Source organism: Odontomachus brunneus, unplaced genomic scaffold (genome assembly GCF_010583005.1).
Source record: "Odontomachus brunneus isolate Ranch 3 - 2012 unplaced genomic scaffold, Obru_v1 Obru_scaffold_183, whole genome shotgun sequence".
Lineage (NCBI taxonomy): Eukaryota > Metazoa > Arthropoda > Insecta > Hymenoptera > Formicidae > Odontomachus > Odontomachus brunneus.
Genome location: NW_022639633.1, coordinates 322017 through 345186, shown reverse-complemented (window position 1 = coordinate 345186; position 23170 = coordinate 322017). Strand labels below are relative to the sequence as shown.

General features: G+C 42.7%; 1 protein-coding gene and 1 long non-coding RNA gene across 5 annotated transcripts in view; one reads left to right on the top strand and one right to left on the bottom strand.

Annotated features, from left to right (window-relative positions):
• LOC116851637 overlaps positions 1 to 23170 on the bottom strand; it is a 95474-nt gene that overhangs the window by 10642 nt on the left and 61662 nt on the right. The window lies entirely within an intron of this gene.
• The window catches only part of LOC116851634 (pituitary homeobox x), a 166652-nt gene that overhangs the window by 103081 nt on the left and 40401 nt on the right, over positions 1 to 23170 (top strand). For 2 of the 4 annotated variants that reach the window (XM_032831249.1, XM_032831247.1), the window contains exon 1: positions 17330 to 20307. The exons of 1 other annotated variant lie outside the window; for it this stretch is intronic. In XM_032831249.1, coding sequence (XP_032687140.1) covers positions 19983 to 20307 — 325 coding nt within the window. In that variant the 5' untranslated portion in view covers positions 17330 to 19982. Of the gene's footprint in view, positions 1 to 17329; positions 20308 to 23170 lie in introns of those variants that run through there. One more of the 4 variants, XM_032831248.1, reaches the window with a different exon arrangement.

Here is a 23170-nt window from a genome sequence, read left to right as displayed (position 1 = left end):
TATATATATATATATATATATATATATATATATATATATATAATCATAGTACATACAAAATGTGATGAAAAAAGTAACTTGAAGCACGTTTCACTTGATACTTGCAACGCATTTTACCGACACGAGTCATTTGCGCCAAATAAGTACACCACTTTGAAAGGCAAGTAGCCAGACTCTATCTTTTAGGGACACTAGGAGATTGCAAAGTCGGCGTACCGTTCTTTGCGGGCTACCAACGGACACCCGCGTAGTACATTGTAATAGATTCGCGCTTCGGACTTTACACCTCTCGGGGATGCGCACGCCTGGAAGGGTGCACCACGTAACATAGTCGGCGGGCCCCAGTCTCTGCTCGGGGTATTCGCCGTTCGCTGATACCTCCGGGCAGAAAAGTCGTAGCGACGTCAGACGAATTGCATTCAAAAGCTGAAACTCTCCCGCTTCTGATGAGAAGATAATCATTCATTGTAAGTCAAAGTTGAAAAGTGCTACGTTGAAAATGAAATAGCTCGATTATAAGGACATTTAGATGTTAATTTTGCCTTACAAATCATTTCTAAAAATAAGAAATTATTTGAATGACTATGTAAATATTATCCGGATAATAAGCCAGGATGAAAAATTTCTGACGAATGCCACAGATACAAATCGACGTCGGCTTTATTGTAATATTCTACTATCTATATGGAATGTTTATTTTTCCTTAACAATAGTTTACCTACTACTTTCTTACTAGCAGTAAGAAGCCCATTAATAAGCTTCCAGGCGATAAAGCGTCAAGATCCTTTCCACTAACACATTCAATAAATTTCACTCTCGCAATAGCCTGCTGATTATTTCACTAATATCAAGATAATTATAATTTTAAAAGATAAGATAAATTTGCGATTTCGATTAAATTTAATAATTTTGATGATACAAGAGTTATCTCCGACTAGCTACACGAAAGAACGATTATCTGTAGCAGCAAATTCAAGCGCAAACTCTTAGCTTTTAAGGTATTTATAGGAACATTATCATTGGCGCGGATAGGGCGGGGATAATTATTTTAGGCAGACGCTGCTTAATCCGGGCCACGCGGTGGGAAAATAATTTGCGATATCACCTAAGCCATTATAAGTTATGCGGAGCTTCAGACCAAATGAATTTTCCGGGCAGACGTACAATGCTTTTCCAGTCATTATTATCTACATGAGAGATTAGCCGTGGCTCGCGCCAAAACTCCGTTTCCAAAGTCGCCTAAAATCCTGTAATGATATATTATCGACGCACCCTTGTACTACTCTTGTTCGCGCAAAATCTCACGTTCACCTCCAGAAAAAGTAGTGAACGTTTCCCGAACTCGCGATGGAACGATAAATGATACTGAAGTAAAATCGTGAGAATGTGACACGAAGAAGCTCTATCATGCATAATCACTTGCAAGGCAGCCAATTTTAAGACAAATCAACGTGTCGTGATTTTTATCAATGTTGATTGCGTATTCTTTAATTAAATCGCGATATCGAATCGCGATTACGTAAACCTAATAATCATAATTATTATACAAGCGGCGAATGATAACATCTAGCTCAGATGTTATAAGTTCTCTAGAAATTGAACCTCGTCGTCGATGTCTAGCTACGAGATAGTAAATTCGTGTCTAGCCAGTAATGTAACGCTCACTTTTCCTAGTGACTAGATAAATAAGTTAGCTGATGATTAAAGGAAACTACAGTTATGAGACGAAAATCCGTAAACAGTTGCTAGCCAGTAATGTAACGTTCAATTCTATTGTTTTAAGATTTTTATGAAGTTAACTTAACCTCAATTCTAAAATTTACTGCCTACTTTTAAATTACTAGTGGTGATACAGTCAGTAGATTATGTATTTTAGAATAGACAGCGCTATCTATTCTATTATATATAACGGCTGGACAACAAATTCAATTCTATATTTCGGTGAATAATCAATCAGCAATGAATTGACAAGCTAGAAAATTTAATTTAGCCTGTACTAGTAGCTGGCTACAAGTTTTTGATTCAGAGGCCGACTAATTAAATTTCTACTCGAGCTTCATCATTTCTAGCATCGATTCGACATGAGAGAGAAACAAATGTTCGAAGTAGGACCGCCAACTTTCCGAATCTTCGATTTTTCGTTTGATATTTTTGTGAAACTGATATTCATCGTTGTTTGACCGCTTGTATTTGCTATTACATCGCTTCTGCCGTCAAGGACTACGCAGAGAGCGCACGCGAGTGCCAGCCATTTCCTGTATAAATCCTGAAAAGGCTGCCAGGCAGTTCAACAATCAGCCGGACAAATTAGCCACGTCAGAGAATCATCACATACGGAAAGTATTCGCCCAAGGCTCAAAATACTTCTAGCGGTAGGACGCGAATTCCGTCGCGATGCCCGCTCTCACTTCTTCCGCGCGAATGCGTTTCTCGCGGACGACGAGCTTAAATTAAGAACGGCGCAGATCGTCGTAGTGGCGATACGGGCTGATGGTGGTGGTGTTGGCTTCACCTGTCGCTTGCACTTCACCTCACGTGCGGCGTCCGTGGCCGACGTGTCCGTGCTCCGATTGGGGGCCGCGGCCGCCGTGTAGCGCCTGCCGTTTTACTGAAAAACAATTGCTATAGATGTCCATCCGGTCCGAATTACGTGGGTCACTGCATCGTGAAATTTCCGGCTGGCGGCGGGCGAGACGCGCGGCGGCTCGGAGCCGCGACAATGACGGCGTGGAACAATAGGAGGAAACGGGAGTATCGACGAGAGACGTACGAAGTGGATCACCTCCGGCACTGTGTCCGCCGGCGGGCGAGCAAGACGAAGAGCTGCCATGTTGGCCGACACCAAAGGCACCGCCCCGGACTCGCGATTCCATTGGTTGTCGGCGTCGTCCGGAGCGCGGTATCAAGGGGACTGCGGGGTACATTTCTCTTCAGTTTCTCACCTACGCTCCCCGCCGGCGGCCCGTCGACCGCGTGTGCGCGAGTCCGATCCAGCAGCGCGATAGGTGTGGGTGCGCGACGTCGACGCGGCCGCGGCTGTGTGGGTAGGTGAGCGCGTGTGCGCGATATCGGCACACGCGATACCACGCGCGCGAGTCGCCACATACACATACGCACACGTGTGACACCTACACTAACGTCCGAGTAATTTCGAGAAGGACCGGGTTCTCCTCCTCTCGCTTCCTCGGGGCCGAATCGAGGGCAAGAAAGCGTCCTTCGGACTGGATAGATCGTAATTTCAAGTATATTTTGCGGCCTGACGGGTCGTCCGGATCACACGGCGCAGACCGTCGGCTGGATTACTGCAGATTCCTTTGATTTCGCCGACGCTCGATATTATTTCGCGAATCCGCAGCCTCTTCACTCGGCGCGAATCAAGACGCGCGTGAAATGCACGAGAGAATGCAGCTCGACTTTTACAATTCATTCGATTCTCTCACCACCATCGACGAAGATTTTTAAATGAAAAAAATAATTGTCTTAGATCCATAATTAACAGTTATTACTTGAAACTTATTTCAGATGAAATACTCACAAAGGAATGACGGGAATTGTCCAAATGCTTTAGCCAAAATAACTATGCGCAATCGATTCAGCATGCCAAAGAATGGTTAAATCCAAATTTAGTTGCAGCGTCAAAGAAACAAAAGAGTACTGGGCTCCAGAAGTTTAGATTTTTAAGTTATTTTTTTTACTGCCAGCTAACCAATGCGTTTTGTGTGACTACGCAAACGAATTTTTTGTTTATTTTTGAAAACTGTTATAGAGGAGTTTCTTAGCTTTCCAAAATGCCAAAGATCATCAAAATCGGACAATCCAGTCCAAAGTTATGTCAGTTTTTATAAAAATTTTGATTCACCTATAGTTGAATTTGTGCAAAATTCGGCAACATATCCTAGTACTTGTTCACAAAAAATGACATAACTTTTGATTACTTTGGCCGATTTTGATGATCTTGGATATTTTGGAAAGCCGAAAAGCTCTTCTATAACATATATTTTTCACAAATCATAGAAAAATTTTGGATTCTTATTTTAGGACCAAATCAAGAATTATCCAAATAAAGAATTAACTAAATAAAGAATATTCCGTAAAACTTACATTAAATTAAAAAACTAATAACAGGATTGGATTCTACGTTAAAAATACTATAAGAACATATTTTATGAAACATTTTAAGAAAATTAATTATCGGGAGAACAACGACTCGTGATAACTATTATACTAATATATGTACTGGTTATTATTATAAATATATATTAATATTCTATTAATTATTAATTAATAGATTATTAATAATTATTAATATATTTATTAATAATTCTGTTAATATTCTATCAAAATTATTAATATGTATTATTGCTATGCATTTATCCTATCGCAATTATTTCATTTGTTCCTCTGCTTGAGGAGATCTAAGGCTCATATTAATAGTCATTCACTTGAAATTTGTTTCTCACATGAGATATTCAGATCAGAATTTGGAGTTAACAAAAGAACAAAAGTTTTTTACTAAATGTTAGTGTGGGGCATAAAATAACTCATAATATGTAATGAGCTGGGCGTCAACTCAAATTCGTTTGCGCAGTTGCACAAGATGCATTGGTTAGCTGGCCTGCAAAAAAATAATTTAAAAATTTAAACTTCTAGGGCTCAGTACTCTTTTGTTTCTTTGGCACTGCAACTGTAAATTTGGATTCAACCATTTTTTGACATGCTGAATCGATTGCGCATAGTCATTTAGGCTAAAACATTTGGGCAGTTCCTGTCATTCCCTTGTCAGATTTGAATTTAATTGGAGTTAGATATTGACTGAATCGCGATTACAAATATAATGTCGTATATATCATGAAATTCAAATAAAAAGACCTAAATCAAATCTAACTCTATTTTCAGATCTAAGTATCTCATAAGACAAGTTTCAAGTAACGACTATTAATGTGAACCTCAAACTTGTATTATGATAGTCATTACTGAAACTTATTTTATTTAAAATATTCAGATTTGAATTCAGAGTTAGATATGAGTTCTCTTCAGCTGAATTGCGATTACAGATGTCGCATATATAAATAAAAAAGGTTCAATGTAACTCTAAATTCAGACCTGAGAGTTTTACGTGGAACAAGATTCAAGCAATGACTATTAATGTGAGTCTTAAATTCGTATTAGCAGTCGTTACTCGAAACTTGTCTCAGGTAAGATACTTAGAGTTGAATATAAAGTTAGATGTGAATCTTTCCGCCGAATCGCGATTGCAAATGCAATGACGCATATATTATATGATTCAAGTAAAGAAGTCAAGTTTAACTCCAAATTCTGACCTGAATATCTCATGTGAGAAACAAATTTCAAGTGAATGACTATTAATATGAGCCTTAGATCTCCTCAAGCAGAGGAACAAATGAAATAATTGCGATAGGATAAATGCATAGCAATAATACATATTAATAATTTTGATAGAATATTAACAGAATTATTAATAAATATATTAATAATTATTAATAATCTAAAATTAATAATTAATAGAGTATTAATATATATTTATAATAATAACCAGTACATATATTAGTATAATAGTCACGAGTCGTTGTTCTCCCGATAATTAATTAATTAATGAGTGTCACGATTGACGCAACTAGCTGGGTCAAAATTGCGGATCAGTTTGCAAAATTCAACGAGGGCCTTCGATTGGCCAGCTGTTGGACCATCGGTGACATAATAGTGGAAGGGGTCGTGGGAAGATATCTTTACAGCCGAGCCGACGAAGCAAAAGATAATTCCTACGATCGTTAATGTTTGCCATCCACGAACATTTATTATCTCCATTAGCGTCCAAACACAACCAATGCGTGCTGTTCGCTTTCATTAGGATTAGTCACGCACGAGACTCGAGCATTTGCCAATAATAAAAAAAAACTTGCTTATCTTGCACGCCTCTCTTTATCCACGTAATCCCACGCAGCACACGTTGATCTCCACGGGACACAATTGCGAAAATTATCTTCTTTCCCGACGCATGCCAAAACAGTTTGCCCGTTTTGCTTTCGTTAAATCGTTATTTTGTCGTGTAGCCTTTTTATGCATTAATATTTAACGTCCAAAATTAAACATAACGCGACAAATCGGACTTCTCCCGAAAAAGTCCACATTGGAATCGTCCTTCAAGAATGCAGATCGAGAAACATTATTTTTTTATGTCCTATTAAATATCATGTAAAAATTTTATATTCTATACTCACTTTGCGACGATTACGAGTACAATTACGCCGTGAAATAATTTCATTTGCGCTCGAGAGATGCATTTTTATGAAATATTTTTGTCACTCACACCAGAAGATTTTTGTGGGCTAAGACAGGTAAACCAGTGTGAGAAAGGATATGAAGGAAGGTACGAGAATGAGTATATAGGTAGCTATAACCGACCAAAGAAGGAGCCGCGATAACCGTGGCGGCGGAGCAGAGACTTCTTTGTGATTGAAAATTGATGGAGTGGAATCAAGGGGGCTGAAGGAGGTCGGGTAAGGGGATGACGGTGCTCGCGGTTCATTTATCAAAACACGCAAAAGGGTGACGCCGTTTACACGTGCGCGTTGAATTTCGAAGTAAAAGAGAGAAAGAGAGAAAAAGAAAGAAAGAAAAAGAGAGAGAGCTTGCACGTAACGGAAGACAAAGAATTTTGCGCTTCGTATATTATGGATTGAAATAGCGATTATAAATACTTGTATAAATACTTTGTGTTAAAAAGTACATTAACATGCTATGACGCATCTTATTTGTAAACATGATATCATATTGGATATTTATGTATCACAATATCTTTAAATGACAAAAACAAAATGTTTAGTTGTAAAATCAGTTAACTCCTACGGAAAAAACGGTTATAGTTGCTACAACAAAATTCTCTATGGTTAGAAAAAATTTTGTATAAGTTTAAGTTAAATAGATGTTGCATTAAAAATTTCTGTTGTTATATGTTTACCTATACAGTTTTCAGCCACAGTTTTTGTATTGAGAAAAAAATATTTGAAAATTTATTCGTGAGATGTAAAGTTTGTTCACAGAGAAAAATAGATATATTACTTCACAAAAATAAATTTTATTTTACAGAAATGTTCTTTATATCCTATAAATAAATTTTCAAGTATTTTTTTCTCTTGATGTATGATATGTAATGTTTAATTAGTATATCCTCATATATAGTTATCTTAGCGGAAAGAATATTGCTGCTGTGCAGAAAAATATTATAGTTGAGGGATCCCTACACAGAAAAAATATTGCAATACAAATTACAACAAATTTTTTTAATTTTGAACTGTTAACAAAATTATGACCGAAATTATTATATATTTTATTAAAAATATTATAGATGTCTGTGACTTTTTACTACAAAATGATTGTAATTGTCTTTTTTTATATCGCATATATATCGCATATCAGGTAGATTGTCGAATCTATTTCTACAGTAATTTATACTGCAATATTACTATTCCAATATTAAAGTAGAAACTAGAGCTTTCCAGAAAATATTATAGAATAAATTATTAATTTTATATTTCTATGACTTTTAATACAAAATTTTTTTTCCATATAGTGTTTTATTGCGCTATACAACATTAAAAATTCCGCTCAAATACATATGGACAAATAGCAAAGAAGGTCAATGTATCACTTTCAAAGTTCTTTGGTCTCATAAACCTTTTGTATGCAAGAGCAAAAAATAGCAGCAACACAATATTTTGTTGCAACAACCATACTTAGCCAAGTAATATTCCTAGTGCTTTCTCCGTGCATAAAATTGAACTCGTAAAAATAAGTTGGACACAGCTGTAGAGGACTATATGGACGATATCACATTTGAAACAATTTTTTGAAGAGATTACTATGTTTGAACTTATTTTTCATAATCTCATCCAAATACTCTCATTATAAGTTTCAGGAAAGAGACATACAAGTAAACAAGAAGCACGTATATTGAGAGAAATTATCCGATAAAAAATTAACAAACGGTATTTCTAATCAAATTCCGATCAATTTTTGTATACGATCAAAATATCCAATTAAATTTAATCGGATATTTCCAATGATAATGGCATTTTATCGGATAAACCGATCAAAACGTTATGAACCAATATTTCTCATCGGATGTTACCTGATCGGATACAAAAATTCATCGGTATTTTGATCGGAAATATCCGTTTGTTAATTTTCTATCGGATAATTTCTCTCAGTGTAGACGATGTCCTTTCCCCAAATCGCTTAGCTAACCCGAGGAAATCGAAGCACAAGGATCAGACGTGGGCGGCGTCAGGATTGTTGAGAATCGAGGCCCGTGCTGCGTATTTAAAGAAGCGCGAAACGAATCCGCGAGCGAAGTCGTCTCCATTGAAAGCTCGTTAACGAGATCGTCGGCCCTAATGCCGCTAAGCCGCACTATCGCCGGAAGACTGACCGAGTAAGAAGCCAAGTTTTCGCCTACTTTCCGTCCATCTTAAACAGGATTAACCTTAAACTGGGAGTAATCCTTGCCGTATAATCGGTCGGCGCGCGGCAATAGTCCACGCGAAGGAGCCGATCGATTCGTCACGTTGTGACTTATCATCTCATCGCCCTTCTGTTCTTCCCCAATTAGGGTCCAGTTTAATCGCGACTCGCGCATACACTATCCTACGTCTTCGTTAAAGCATTTTCTGACGATCAATATACTGTTAAAAGAAGAAAAAGAGAAAAGAAGATTGATCTAATGAGAATCAACCCCGGTGCACGCCATTTAATTTTGATCTGCATAAGCAATAATACGTCCCGTCACAATATGTCTATCCATATAACTGCGTTGCAAGCGTATTGCAGCCATCTCTAATTGTCTCGATTCGTGACACTGGTCCTGAAAACAAAGTATCAGAGAGTCCCTGCCGCACTCGTCGCGCGTTTCAATACGAAATGCGTCGTCCATAAAACTCGACCCTGTGCCAAAAAAGCGAGAGCGCTCAGCCGAAACTGTATTTCGCTCGTGGATGAGAAAGACGTATCGGAAATTTTTAACAAGACAAGACACGAAACGTTCCTCGATATAGAGTTCGTCCGGCGAACTACATTCCACCCCTGGCGCGACGCATCATCCCTTCCCGCTTGGCTAGCATTCTCCTCTCTTCGCACCCCACGCGGACAAGCGAGCACGAGGGGGTGCGATCCGCTCCGCCCAGCCACGTGACTAGAACGGCGACTGGCGGGGGGCGACAAGGGTGCGAGAGGGGCAACTCGGACGGAGAAGCTTTTCCCCTCCGTCGCGCTCTGCGCGCGATCTAACCCTCTTCCCTCCTCGGTCGGCTTCTCGACGACTTTATGCCTCATAAAAATGATATAAAATTTGTAAAGACGGAGCGCTGTAACGACCGAACGGCTTCGTCGTATGGAGTGGGCGCCAGGGGGTGAGTCGAGGGAAAAAGAGGAAAAGGCACGAGCAGCCGCACGGGGAGGCGGCGGGAAAAAAGAGACTGACGCCAGTAGTAAACGAAATCGAAACAGAGAGCAACCCCCAGGTGCCACGGTCGTTCTTCACGGCAATCGATATGATTCCTTCGCACGCGAGAATAAACTCGACGGGTTCGAGGACGCGCGCGCGCAAAGATACGCTTCTCTCCCTTTCGTACGTAGCAAAAATGCACCTCGGGATACTTCGCGCGACGGAGATGTCGTGCTGACGAGGATTATTTTGGAGCTGCCCCGTGCGACGAGAGACGAATTTCGGTCACACCATATTTGTTCGGATTGCTCTCGCGCGCGAAAAGATTCAGCGCAAAGATAAAGCCCCCTCGGCACGTCTGACGGACGCGTTTTACAATCCAGATAAATAGATAGATAGATTAGCCGTTTTTATCGTATCCCGTCGCCCGATAGAGAGCAAAACTGATCGAGGATATTGTAAATTATTGTGTCGACGTGCGCCTATATCTTTCCGCGAAGCGACGCTTCCTATTCAAATCGCGAGGGCAATGGCCCGCATTTCGTCGGGTAAACAGGATCAGTAGGATTCTCACGCTTCACTCTCTCGAGACAAGTCGTTTCTTACGAGCTATTCTGATCTGATTGCGTGTTCTTCCAAAGTCTAATGAGAAGTTGGAAGTTGGCACCTAGTCATTTTGTCATAGGTCGACGATCTACTTCAAACTTCCCGACGAATATATACAGACGAAAGAAAATGTCTCGATATACTCTGGAATATCTTGTATTGATGCATTGAGAAAAATCATCTCATAAAAAATTCACAAACGGATATTTCCGATCAAATATCGATGAATTTTTGTATTGAATCAGGAAATATTCTATGAGAAATATTGGTTTATAATTTTTTTATTGGTTTAGCTGATGAAATATCATTATGAACGGAAATATCCGATAAAATTTAATCGGATATAAAAATTGATCGAAATTTGATCGGAAATATCCGTTTGTTAATAACTTTTCATCGGATAATTTCTCTCAGTATACGTTTTTGTAACTTAACACGTTCATTGTGAATCTACCTTTTCTCTAGTACACCAATTTTGGATATTTTTCTTATCTTCAGAATATATCTATAGAAATTGTGAAATTTCAAGACTTCCCTCCTTCTCCCGCAGAAAGGGGTCATATACCGTGATGTTTATGAACATTATACGCAATGAATAGGTTAACATTTGCTTTCCACAGATTTTCACATGACGTTGACAGTTTATTCATAAATACTGTTAATTCAAGTGAGAAGAATCCACTTGTCAACAGCTGGTTGTGTGTGTATGTGTGTGTGTGTGTAGTATGTAATTTTAAATAAAATTTAATAGAATTTGTTACTGTTAACTGAGTTGGCACGTGCTGTACAGCCGAATGCCAGAATTCTCGAAGCCAAGTAAGTTAGCACATGGAGTAAGGTTGAAGAGTTAAATGTGAATTTCTGTACATAGCGAAAATATTATAGTAAAATATTACGTTGAAATTATATTTCTTTCTAACAAAGTTTTATATAAAGAACTACTGGACTACTGGACTTATGTACTGGACTACACGGAAATTGCAGTAAAATAAATTATCTTAGAAATAATAAATATATATAACGATCTACGTGATATAAAGACATTAAAATATACTGAGAGAAATTCGATAAAAAATTAACAGACAGATATTTCCGATCAGTTTTTATATTCGATCAGAATATCTGATTAAATTTTATCGGATACTTTCGATCATAATGACACTTCATCAGGTAAACCGATCAAAAAATTATGAACGCATATTTCTCATCAGATATTTCCTGATCGGATACAAAAATTTATCAGTATTTTGAGCAATGTCCGTTTATTAAATTTTATCGGATAATTTCTCTCAGTGTGTCTAATTTTCAAACAAATATATAATTTCGGCCATAATTATGTATAGCCCAAGAATTTGTAATTTTCGCACAATTTTGAAAACTTGCGGAAATACTAATAAACGCAATCGCGGCGTGATGTCTGCCGAAAGACCCGCGGAATTTCGCGATGCCCAAAGGAGGAAAATCTCTTTATGCGACACGCATGCGAGTTAACCTTGAGCAGCAATGTCAAAGCGGATGAAAAATACGTGAGATCGATCATCCCGCAATAAATGTCACAAGATGCCTATCTTTCTGAGAATGATGATAAGGAAGGATCGAGAAGTCGGAAGAACGGCGGCCTCTCTCGCCACCTTCGGTGCCTCTTTGTTGAAATTCGGCGATTCTGAGGAGGCATACACGATGCAGGCACAAAGGAGGGTGTTATCGCGGCAACAGATACGGATCTCAAAAACGATATTCCGCACGAGTATCGATTGTTTGCGCCTCGGGCGCGTTTTACTATCGCTAGTAAAACACGAGTGAGTCGCGTCGGCGGCAATTGATCTGCTCTCTCTCCCTCTTTCTCTCTCTCTCCTTCTCCCTCTCGGTCTCTCTCTCTTATGCGCGCGGTCATAGAAACGTTTCATGCCGCCGATGGATCCTTTATGGCGCAACCGCACCGGCCGATTTATCTCGCCTATCTTGTCGATATTTCGCACAGACCTGGCGTGATTCCTCGAGGAGAGCTCCACCGGCTGTCTATCTTTCCGTCTGAGAAGACGCAGAGAGGTGAGAACGAGTGAGTTGCAGGTGAGAGAGGATTCAGAGTCCAATGGTAGTCTAACGGACTTCGGTTCGCTGGGACAGACTTCGGAAAATTGGTCTCCTAAAGTCGAGGGGAGAGATCAATTTTAAAGAATTAATTAAAGTTGAAAGATGAGTTAGATTGCTCTCGCGTCGAGCTCTCCAGTAACCAGGCGCGAAAACTAATCCGTAGCGAAAGTCTAATGAGCGCTTCTCGAACTATTCCGTAATTGCTCGGGGAAAATTTTATCTCGACACAGATCGTACGAAAGAAGTAGATAAAGATTGGCCGCGATAGACAGCTCTGGTGGCGGCGCGATTAATGTTTTGCTCAACGAAAAGCGGCCGCCGATCCGCGAGCGTTTGCAATCGCTAGATAATAAGCGCACTGAAAAACAATGTTTTTGCCGTAATAGCAGTAAACACTGGAAAATGTGACTTTGCACTACAAAAACGTACCTATCTCGCGTAGTTATGCAAACGATACCTCATGCAAAGTGTCGTTAAAATTCAGAAAATTTAGACAATTTATTCGCGACTTGTTTAAAAACGGTTGAATTCTCAGATTTGTGTCGTCTCTTTGGGCGGAAATAGACGCCAAGCAAAATACGACGATGAGATCTTTGAGATTTTTTTCTTCTCTTTTACGTCGCGAGTTACAGAATAATCGTCCAGCAGGTAATATTTAACGTTGGATGTGTATGCTCGTGAGTCGAGTTCTCTCGGCATAAAACGAGCAAGCGACCGTTCGTAGCTGATAAATGTCTATCTTATCCTTTTATGACATCCCGGCAATAACTTCGTTTATGGTTGTCGCCGATATCGAGCAAATGGCAAGCACAAACAATAATTCCGCGCATGACACGGAGTAATAATTAGGATCGCAGGCGTCAATTAAGTAATGTGGGCCTCTATTCGCAGTGGCTCGTAAAAGAGATAAAAAAAAGTGCGATAAGATTTACAAGGTCAATTAAGTCGCGCGCAATGCAAGATTTCCTTCAGTTCTGACTTCATACGCACGTGCGTTAATGACAAGTGAAAAAATTCGGAGAAGTAAACTTCGATCTTTGTTAACACACCTCGTTGAGATGCGTCGCCGTGTGTATCTCTACTGCGCGTAATAAAGGCTAGACATTCCATCGAATATGTTCCGCGCACGATTTAATACGACGTGTAATTTTTAGTATGAAACAAATGTAACTCGAAAGGCCACGTTCGCCCTAAATACGAATAAAAGCTGGCTGGTGCTTCGGGCTGTAACTTTCGCCGGAGTTTCCGAACGAACGGCTCATACACGTGTCGATTTCCAAGTACGTTAGCGGCTCTTCGCACGATAGAGAAAAACGGCGCAGACAGACAACACGTCTCATCGTTACGCGAAGTTCAGCCTATCGATAGAACGAGCCGATTGTTCGAATCGGGCTTGAACGTCGATCCGGAGAGGCCAATGGTCGATGCGATCATGTGCGACAGCTTCGGGGTGTTGAGGCCAGCCGCAAAGCCGTGCCATAGGCGGCCCTCCTATATACATACGTAATCCGTAATCCTTCAATTATTATCGAATTACAATAATTATGGCCGGCCGTATATTACAAACGGCCCATTCTCCCGTGCACGTCTGCCGCGCATCGATAGGAGTTGTGCGCATCGCGAACTTCGGTCTGTCCACATTGTCCGTCCTTGATACATGAAGATAGTCGTGTCCTCAACGTGGACCCAGACGCCGCATGAATTTCACGCTGATTAGAAGCACCGAGAGATTTTCCCGCAGTTATCCGCATCATCGTCCCGCGTTCAGCCGGACTCAAGTTCGAGCATAAATCATTTCGCCCGCGGTATTGGTGTCGCACCAATACCGCAGCCTGTGGCCGCGGCATCTCGCGTCCGAAACACATCCATCCCCGATCTGTGTCTTCGACTTTAATTCACCGATGGTGTGCGACAAGTGTAGTCCTTCCATTTCAGTCACGAATGACGTCGCTCGCGCCGTATGTCCACATAACTCGATCGGACCGCTTCAAAAATCAGGAGACACCCCGGCGAACGCCTGGCGTCCTACCCCGCGATCCTGCCTCGTACATAACCCGCTCTCTCCCTCCCCCCTCTCTCTCTCTCTCTGTCTTTCTCTCTCTCTCTCTCTCCCTCTCTCTCTCTCTCTCTCCCTCGTCCCACCAGACCGCCACCGAGTCGCACCGCTGTGCTCCCACTCCAGCTAGGTTCTGCGAAGTCACACGCACACACCGGCAAATAACGCCCACGCCACCCGCGCGGTAGGCGTGGCCATCTTGTCATTTGTCTCCTCTACTTTCCCCGAGGCGTTAGGGGATCCCCGGGATGGCGCTCTGTTCCTAGCTTGACGTATGTACTGCCGCTACAACCCCCGTTTTCGTATCGCGCTCTTCGTTTTCCGCGCGCCCGCCACGCGTTCTCCTCCATCGAGTGCTTTAGAACGCCGCGTTCCACCCACCCTCCGTCGCCACTACGCCACCGATAGCCACTCTCTGTCCCTCTTTCTTTTTCTCCCTCTCCCCCCCTTCTTTCTCTCTCTCTTTCTCTCTGTCTTCTTGTCTTCTTTTCCATTCTCCTTGCGTCGGTCTCTCCCTCGGAAGACGATTTCCCAGCCCCGCGCCACGCCGCGCCGTGTCGTTCCGTTCCGTTGCGTGACAACTTCTTGACGCCAGTCACGACATTCTCAGCTTCCTTTTACCGCCGACGATTCTCTTACGAGGATCACGCGCGGCCCACTTCGTCGTTGACCGTTTCGGACCTAGCTGGCCGCCAACTCTTCCTACGATAAGGGTAAGGTGGGCGCCGTCGTGTCTTTAAAGTAGTTCCACGGCACCAAGTTATTTGATTGCCCGCAGCACGATTATCGAGACATCAAATATTATATGTGGGGAATGCATAACACTGCTCACACTTTGAAACTAGGTTGATTCGGGTGATTCTGAAGTTGAAAGTGATTTGGACGTAATTGGTCTTTCACTGTTCTTTGTCGTTGTCAAATTTGAGGCAAACAAAATTCTAGCCGAGCGCTACATAGACGATGGTTTTGCTAATTAAGGATTTATAACTCTTCCTGATATCGAAGTACTATCTAATTAGTATTAAGTTAGACTAGGTGCCAGATGTCACTTTTTAGAATTTCGAAGTTACAACTCCTTATACAACCAATTGTTGTGATCAATTATATAAACATAGTACACTGAGAGAAAAATTATCTTAAAATCAACAAATATGTTAATGGCACCCACCAAGGAAATATTTGTTGATTTTAAGATAATTTTTCTCTCAGTGTATATAGTAACTATATAAACTTTCCTTTATGTTTTTATACGAACAACGGTCCTGTAAACCTTTTTCTTCTGTAGTAACCGAAATACGAACATGCTGCAACATGGTTATCTTACCCTAATGTCGAGTTAAATTGGTCAGCAATTGGTTAACTGCTAACCTAACCTAGATAGAATTGTGGAGGTCTCTTGGAGATCTCTCGCGGAGACTACTAATCCAAATATTTTATATGTAGACTTCTTACCCCGAGTCGCTGACCAATTTAACTCGGCATTAAAGTAAGATGATTATGTTGCAGTATGTTCGTATTTCGGTTATTACAGAAGAAAAAGGTTTACAGGACCATTGTGGGTATAAAAACATAAAGGTAAGTTGTCTATACTATGTTTATATAATTGATCACAACGATTGGTTGTATGAGGAGTTGTAACTTCGAAATTCTAAAAAGTGTGACATCTGGCACCTAGTTTAACCTGATACTAATTAGATAATATTTCGATATCAGGAAGTGTTACGAATCCTTAATTAGCACAATAAATACATAAATAAAGCATATAACCAATATTTTCTTCGAGCCAACTATAAATACCTAAAAGGTTTCTCCTAAAAAGTGAACGAGCTACAATAATTATAACTCGTACAAATGAGAGTTTACTGTTTAGTACATGTTTTATGTATTTTGTCAAAAATGTTTGATTGGAAAAAAAAAGAGGATTAATAGTTATAGAATTATTACAGACATCTAATGTTATACTAAAATAATATTCTTATATAAAACGTTTAGATTGATTTACTGTACTGACAATAATTGATGATCTCAAAAGTGCGATAAATATTACCGTTATTAAGGAAAAGTTATTTTTGGTGTAGAGAATGTACCAGCGAGAGAGACGATACAATATCTTTTGACTTGTCTGGTTACTTGGATCCTTGAAAATTGAGTCGGTGACGACCAACATTTCATCATTTAGAAAATGAACTCGATAAGATGGGGGATGTCGTTTTTCCGTGGGATTGCCGGCGCAAGCGTGCACGCACGAATCATAAACTCGGAGCGCGACGTCGTGCTCAAGGCACACCTCTTGGAATCGAATAGAATATCCAATACAAACGACTCCAGACCATCCGTGCAGGCAGTTCGATATTTGCTCCGACTGATAAGCCGAGCGATAACTGTGTATCAGCGGTCTCGATTTTAACTTCAATGACTATGAGGAGCAAAAGGTGAAGTAATACGACCGATGATCATATTCAGTGTAAAAAAGTATGATAACTGTGAAAGTCATGAGCAAAATGCGAATTGTTTTTCGGACTTTGATGGATGACGGATAATCAATAATTTGCTTCAGGTCGTAAGATAGCTGTTGATGACGTTTCATAATAAACCATCAAGTCGCATCATCTATTAATGTTGGAACTTCCACTTTCTTGTATCTTGAGGTCTTTCTTTCTACGATGTAGAAGTAACCTACACTTAAAAGTTGTTTCTTCGCAACAACGCGCAAGAAATTTAGGCAGTTTCGTCACCTCTCTGTTGTGTTGCATATGAGAACTTCCATGTAAACAGACGGAGCTATAGCGACGTGTTTTATACGAAAGCAAAGGGTGATCGTCAGGCTTTTGCTGGTGGATTTCGCGCGATCTTGCATGGTCAAGGCAGCATGAGGTCGTACAAGAGGAACAACAAACGATAATCGTCGTAATGCGATAAGATCCGCAAGATCTCGCGACGAGTCTAACAGAGGAAGGAAGAGAGAAAACACACCACGTGTGCGTGTACGTTCACTCGAGGGGCAAGCACGCCGGTCACCGTCGCCAGCGTAGGAGGGGCAACACGAGGGGTCAAAGGTGGGGTTGAAGTCCAGAAATAGGTAGGGGTGGGGGCCGGGAGGGATGCGTGTTGGTGATAGCCAAACGTTAACCGGTGTGATCGTATCCCAAGTAACTACGCTGCGAAAAAAGACGCGAAAGATCACGGTGGGGTGAAAATAAGAGAGATAGATGACAACGCGAATGTCAATGGACAGAATACCAGGTAGAGACGGAAGAAAAAAAGGAAGAAGTAGAAGAAGAAGTAACAGCGGACTCAGCACTAAGAATTGCTGCCGGACCGCACGCATGCATACGAAACCGGGTAGCCTACGCTAGAGATCGTGATCACCACAAACGCGAAGTGCGAAGAGAAAGGTGCACCGTGCGTTTCCGGAGGAAGGGATGCTGCGTGAGAGGAAGACGCCGTGGAGGGGTATCAGCTGGAGGGAAAACGGAGGAGGGACAAGACAGAGGCGTAAGAGATCGCGAGAGACGTGGCGGACGAAAACCCGCACTACGCTGACAAGGACGCACACACGATCCGCGAGGAAGCGGGAAGGGGAATCGCGCAGCCCGCGACACGAAAAGAGACACAATCGAACTTGGACGGCCCGAGGGAGGAAAGGCGCGGGCAGCGGAGGACAGGCGTGAGAGATCGTGCCAAGGGGGAGAGAGCTGTGCGGTTGCTATAGAGTGCGAGAGACGCTGGAGAACGAGCGAGATGCGCTAGGTGGGGGGGGTAGCCAGCCGGGTGTGTGGAGGTGAAGAGAGAAGGAGCGGATGGAGGGGAGTAAGAGCGAGCGAGCCGGAGGGAGAGGCGCAGTCAGACAGTCAGGCAGGCCGCCCGGCAAGCAAGGCAAGGAAGGCAGGGCAGGCAAGCAGGCAGGCAGGCAGGCAGGCAGCCAGGCAGGCAGGCAAGCTAGCAGGCAGCCAGTGCACCAGCCAAGACCACTAGATCCGCTCGGCTTACCGACTTAGAGACTTAAGCCGGCAGGCAGTCCGAAAGGCTCAACCAGCTAAGCCTGGCGGACCCACCTACCACCGACTTACGCAGCGGCCACTACACCGTCCCATCCACCAGCGGGAAAATCGGAGTACACCGCTGCGATCCGCGGCACCGCCGCCGCCTTCTTCTTCTTATAATTTTCCTCCATCTCCGTGTCCCGCTCCGCCGCTTCTCCTCTCCGACGACGCATCTCTTTTGACACCGGCGGCCGGCGGCGTTAAGGGCGGAGGTGCAACCAGTGACGTTAGTGCTGCGCGGTCCCGTCATCACTGACGCGCTCGTGTCAACGACGTCCGACGTCGTTGTCGTCGTCGTCGTCGTTGTTCGCGGTCACGGCGACGTCCGCGTGACCGTCGCGAGAAAGAGGCTATCCGGGCCGCCCTTACGGACGGCGAGCCGCGCCGAATCGCGTGTAAATCTATGTAGTGGAGTTCCAGAGTGGAGGGCGGGCTACCAGGACCCGGAAGTTGTGATAGTTTAGGTCTTGGTGTTGCGAGAGGAGAGGTGCCGCGTCCGTCCTTCGCTAACGTCGTCAACGGCGTGATTCTGATCGGTGACAAGAGTCGGTGAATGTTGCTTAGTTGTTGGTGAAGGTCCTACTGGAGAACGTGAGAAATAGAGGCCGGCCTAGAGAATAGTGGTAGTCGACGTGATGCTGAGGATACCTCGTGGAAATCTGCCTACGTCTTTTCCATTGACGGCCTACGGAATCTCGCCCCAAGAACACCTTTGCTAAACACTAATAGCAAACGTAGAAACTACACGAGATACGATACGTGAAGGTGATATCGACGAGATCAGGTCATCAGTGGCGAGTTGTGGCAGTCCATGACGATAAGAGGCTGTTGAAACAACCAGAGGAAAGTATATCGAAAGATGAAAATCTGAGAAAACGGGAAAACGAGAGAAAAACGTCAAATGTGGAGAAATCGGGAGATGCCACTGTTGCGAGTGTGATAGTGCTGATAGTTTAACCTATTTCGATATTATATGATTCTATGACTCTTATCACTCTTTCCTCATCGCATCATCTTATTTTTACGTGACAACGGCGACTTGGTCATTTGATTTGTCACACCTCTATTTCACGGACGTGAGCTTCGTAGTGTTTTATCAAATTGTCACACGAATCCATAACCATCCACGGAGGTCCAGAAGCGATCTCGAATGCCGACGGCGCACAGTGTCGCATTCGCGCGTACTTCGTTCGTCAAGGAACCGAAGCATAAGGGTTAACGCGAGTGGAAGAGCGCGACGGCACGGCGAATGCGCTGTGATCCTTCCTAAAGGAATCTTCCTAAAAGAAGTCGCACCGCGTGAAACACACCAAAACCCCTAGCAAACCTATGTAAACAGGATCTACCGACCAATTCCCAACCACGTCAACGATCATCACGCTGACCGAGTCGCTGACCAACAGAGACTCTGACGCGGCTCGACGTGTCGAAGCTGTCCGTGTGGGTGGAATCTGCGTTCTCTGAGAAGGAAACAGTTCGCCGAGTGGAGACCGCATTCTCTACGAAGGAAACGAAGCGTCGGATGCCCTCGACCGGTCGCCGACACCCTTAAGAAACGCAAATCACGCGAATTCTCGAGCTCCGCGACGAAGGAGACGCTTGAATGTGTCCCTAGGACGAGGTGCGGGCGAAAGACCGGCGGGATTCGCGGCCTGATCGTGGGCCAGGTTGATTGTACATTGAGTCGTAAGGAACAGTCAACACGACGTTAACCTTCTACAGCATGGAGCGGGGCGGCGGGGGCGGGGGGAGCCTCGAACTCGCCGGGGGCGGAGGCGGCGGCGGCGGCGGAGGCGGAGGCGGCGGCGGTGGCGGCAACGCGGATCTGTGTCTTCAGGATCTCGTGACCGGGCCGGCGAGCGGCCTCTCGGTGCCGCACCATCAGCACGCGACCGCGGCGACCGCCTCGATGGCCGGTCTCCACGGCGATCATCTGCAGGGCGCGATGCACCATCACGACCTGCACGGTAACTCGCATCACGACACCTCGATGCTGCACAACTCCAGCCACCAGCTGCACCACGAGCCGCTGGAGAAGCTTAAACGTGGTGAGTCGTTCACAGTACTAGAGATGGCCTCTCGGGACGGCCGTACAGCGTCCCGTCGCGCCGTCCTGGCTGCTCATCTCAGCGTCGATCGCTACCGACTGATTTATTTATGGGTGATACATCATCCGGCTGTCCCCCGTGCGGGGGCAGCTACCGTGCGATCAGCATTTTCGCGAGGAATCAGATGTATCTGTCGTAATATACGTGTATCTGTTGTACCGTAAAATTTATCGTCTGAGAGAGAGACAGAGAAAGAGAGAGAGAAAATTCCAAAAGAAACATATACAGAGTAATTCAGGAGGAAAAGTCAATATTCTGGCAAGTCATAGTATCGATCCCTATAAGCAAAAAGTTCATATGAACATGTGCTTTACGCCGAACGGTTGCCGAGATAGAGCTGTTTGTACGGTTGCAAAATTGTTGCCGAAAAAAAAGAGATATTCGTACTGCTTTTGATATGTATTGTTCAAGTGACATTATTGTTCTAGTGCGTACACGAAAATCGCATGCTGTTGCCGCATAAAAGAATTTCAAGATTAGCTCAGATGAGCCATCTCACGCAAATTGCAAAGTGCATTGGATGTTGACGGCGAAATTTTTGTTAAATGTGTTATAAACTATAACGAATTTTTATCACTTGAATAATAAATATTAGAAACTATATCATTCTAATATTTATTATGCAACTCATTCTTTTCTCTGTGTGTAAGATATATATTCGTATGAATTTTCTTGCTTACAAGGCCCGGTACCATGACCTTCCTGAATATTGACCTTTCTTCCTAAATCAGCCTGTGCAAAATGTGCTATTAAATAGGTATTGATTCATACCAAAGTAGCGCACTGATCTCTCCATGCGGCGATCAATCTACCTTGACTGACCTACGTATTCAGAGTCTTCACAGACGATCGACACGGTCTAGACGCTCGAGTAGTACACGAGTCTTCGTTCCCCTTTCCTCTCTTTCTCTCACGATACGGTAACTTACGTATATCTATATAAATATGTTATTTTAAGATCCGATGTAATTACGGATACATACCAGTATCGCGGCGTGTTGGATGTATACCGAGTCGTGATAAAGGATTAAGTTCGATAATGTCACGGTAAAGTGGCTTCGCGAGCGAATCCGGTAATTGCAATCGACGTGTTCCTTTGTGTATCGATTCCGACAAGATAGGAGGTCCGCTTTTTTTCCAGCGTCGCATCACGCGATATCGCCGATAATCGTTTGTAGCTCGGCCCCCGTCGTGGCGTTTAACTTTGTTGTCGACGATTACTATCGATCCTCATTTATTCGCGCGATAAATATCCGACGTTTTTCCGACTCGCTTCTGTGCGCGCGCGAAATCCGTGCTATCGCCTCCGCCGAAAATCTTGTATCGCGCGTCGCGCCTGATTTCGTGACTGTATTATTCGCAAAACAAGATTGGCACGTGTGACGTTGCATAAAAGTAGGAAACTCTCTTTTATTCGTCGTCGTTTATGACTGACCAGCCAAGCAAACAAACACACGCACACACAAACATGCGCGCGCATGACCGACGCGTAAACAAGCGGAATCGATGAAATAATTCGATGAGCTCGTAGGAAAAGCGAATTCAGTGCGACGAATCGTGATGCGTGACGCACGATCTGAAATATTCAATTACCTTTGCCGTCTCGCCGATAACGCTCTTGATAAGGAAGCAAAATTTAATATATTACGTTTCGGCCCTCGCTATATGTTCTTATCGAGTGATTCGCGATTCATGCACGCGCGCGCGTGACTGCAAACACTCCGACTCCCACCGGAGGAAATCGAGCTGGCGTTATTTCTGCCGTGATTGCTCTATGGCTACGTTCATCAAATTATATAAAATTGTAATTAATCCGTCGCGTTGCCCCATGCGCACGAGTCTCTTAACTAATGACGATTGATCGACGGATAAATACGCGCGCGTACGCACGCGTGATAAAATTGAAATTAACAAACTAATAGATGGGCACGCGCGTCGTCCAGAGAGTTGAATGGATTATTCGAGATTCGATATATGTATATATATATATATATGTATATATATTTTTTTTTCTTTCCGGTTGCAATATCAGAAGAGAGAATGTTGTGTGATAAAACGGCGTTGATTCTTGTTGAGTGCCAGACGAGCGCAGATAAAATTTTAGTACGAATAGCTTTGATAAGCACCGTTCCCGTTGTGTTATTCCGTCCATGATACGACTGTGCCAGATAAAAGTACGGTCACATTGAGTGTAATGTGGCCGTGGCAAGGTACTTACGCCGAAAAGTTTAGAAACTTCAAATATCTGTGTTTCTGCAGACACGTGGCTGTCGACTTCTGTCACAGGAATAAGTAATTAAAAGATCATTAAAATCGCCACACTTTTCTGAGCGAAAAAATATCTAAAAGAAAATATCTATAACTAATATTTATTTGGTGGGTATTAAATCCAAATTCTTTGGTTTAAATAGAATAAATAATTGCTTTCATAAAAGATCAAAGTTTTCTACAGATCTTTAGAAAATGTATATTTTCTTATTTGAATAAAAGTATTTCATATTAGTATAAGTAAAAATAGTATGTATATATATATATATATATATATATATATATATTAGGACCTTAACTTAGTTTCCGCCCGCAAATGTTAGATGGCAATGCAAACAGTTCTAGTAGTCATTACTAACGAAACAGGTAGTTTGTGATTAATTTCGACATTTCTCGATAACATTCAGTCAGCATACACAATTATTTTCCTAAACAACAATTTCTTTTGCTTTGTGAAAAATGGAACGCGATAAAGTGTTTTTTCGACATGTGCTTTTGCACTATTTTGATTTGAAAAAAAGTGTAGCAGAAGTTC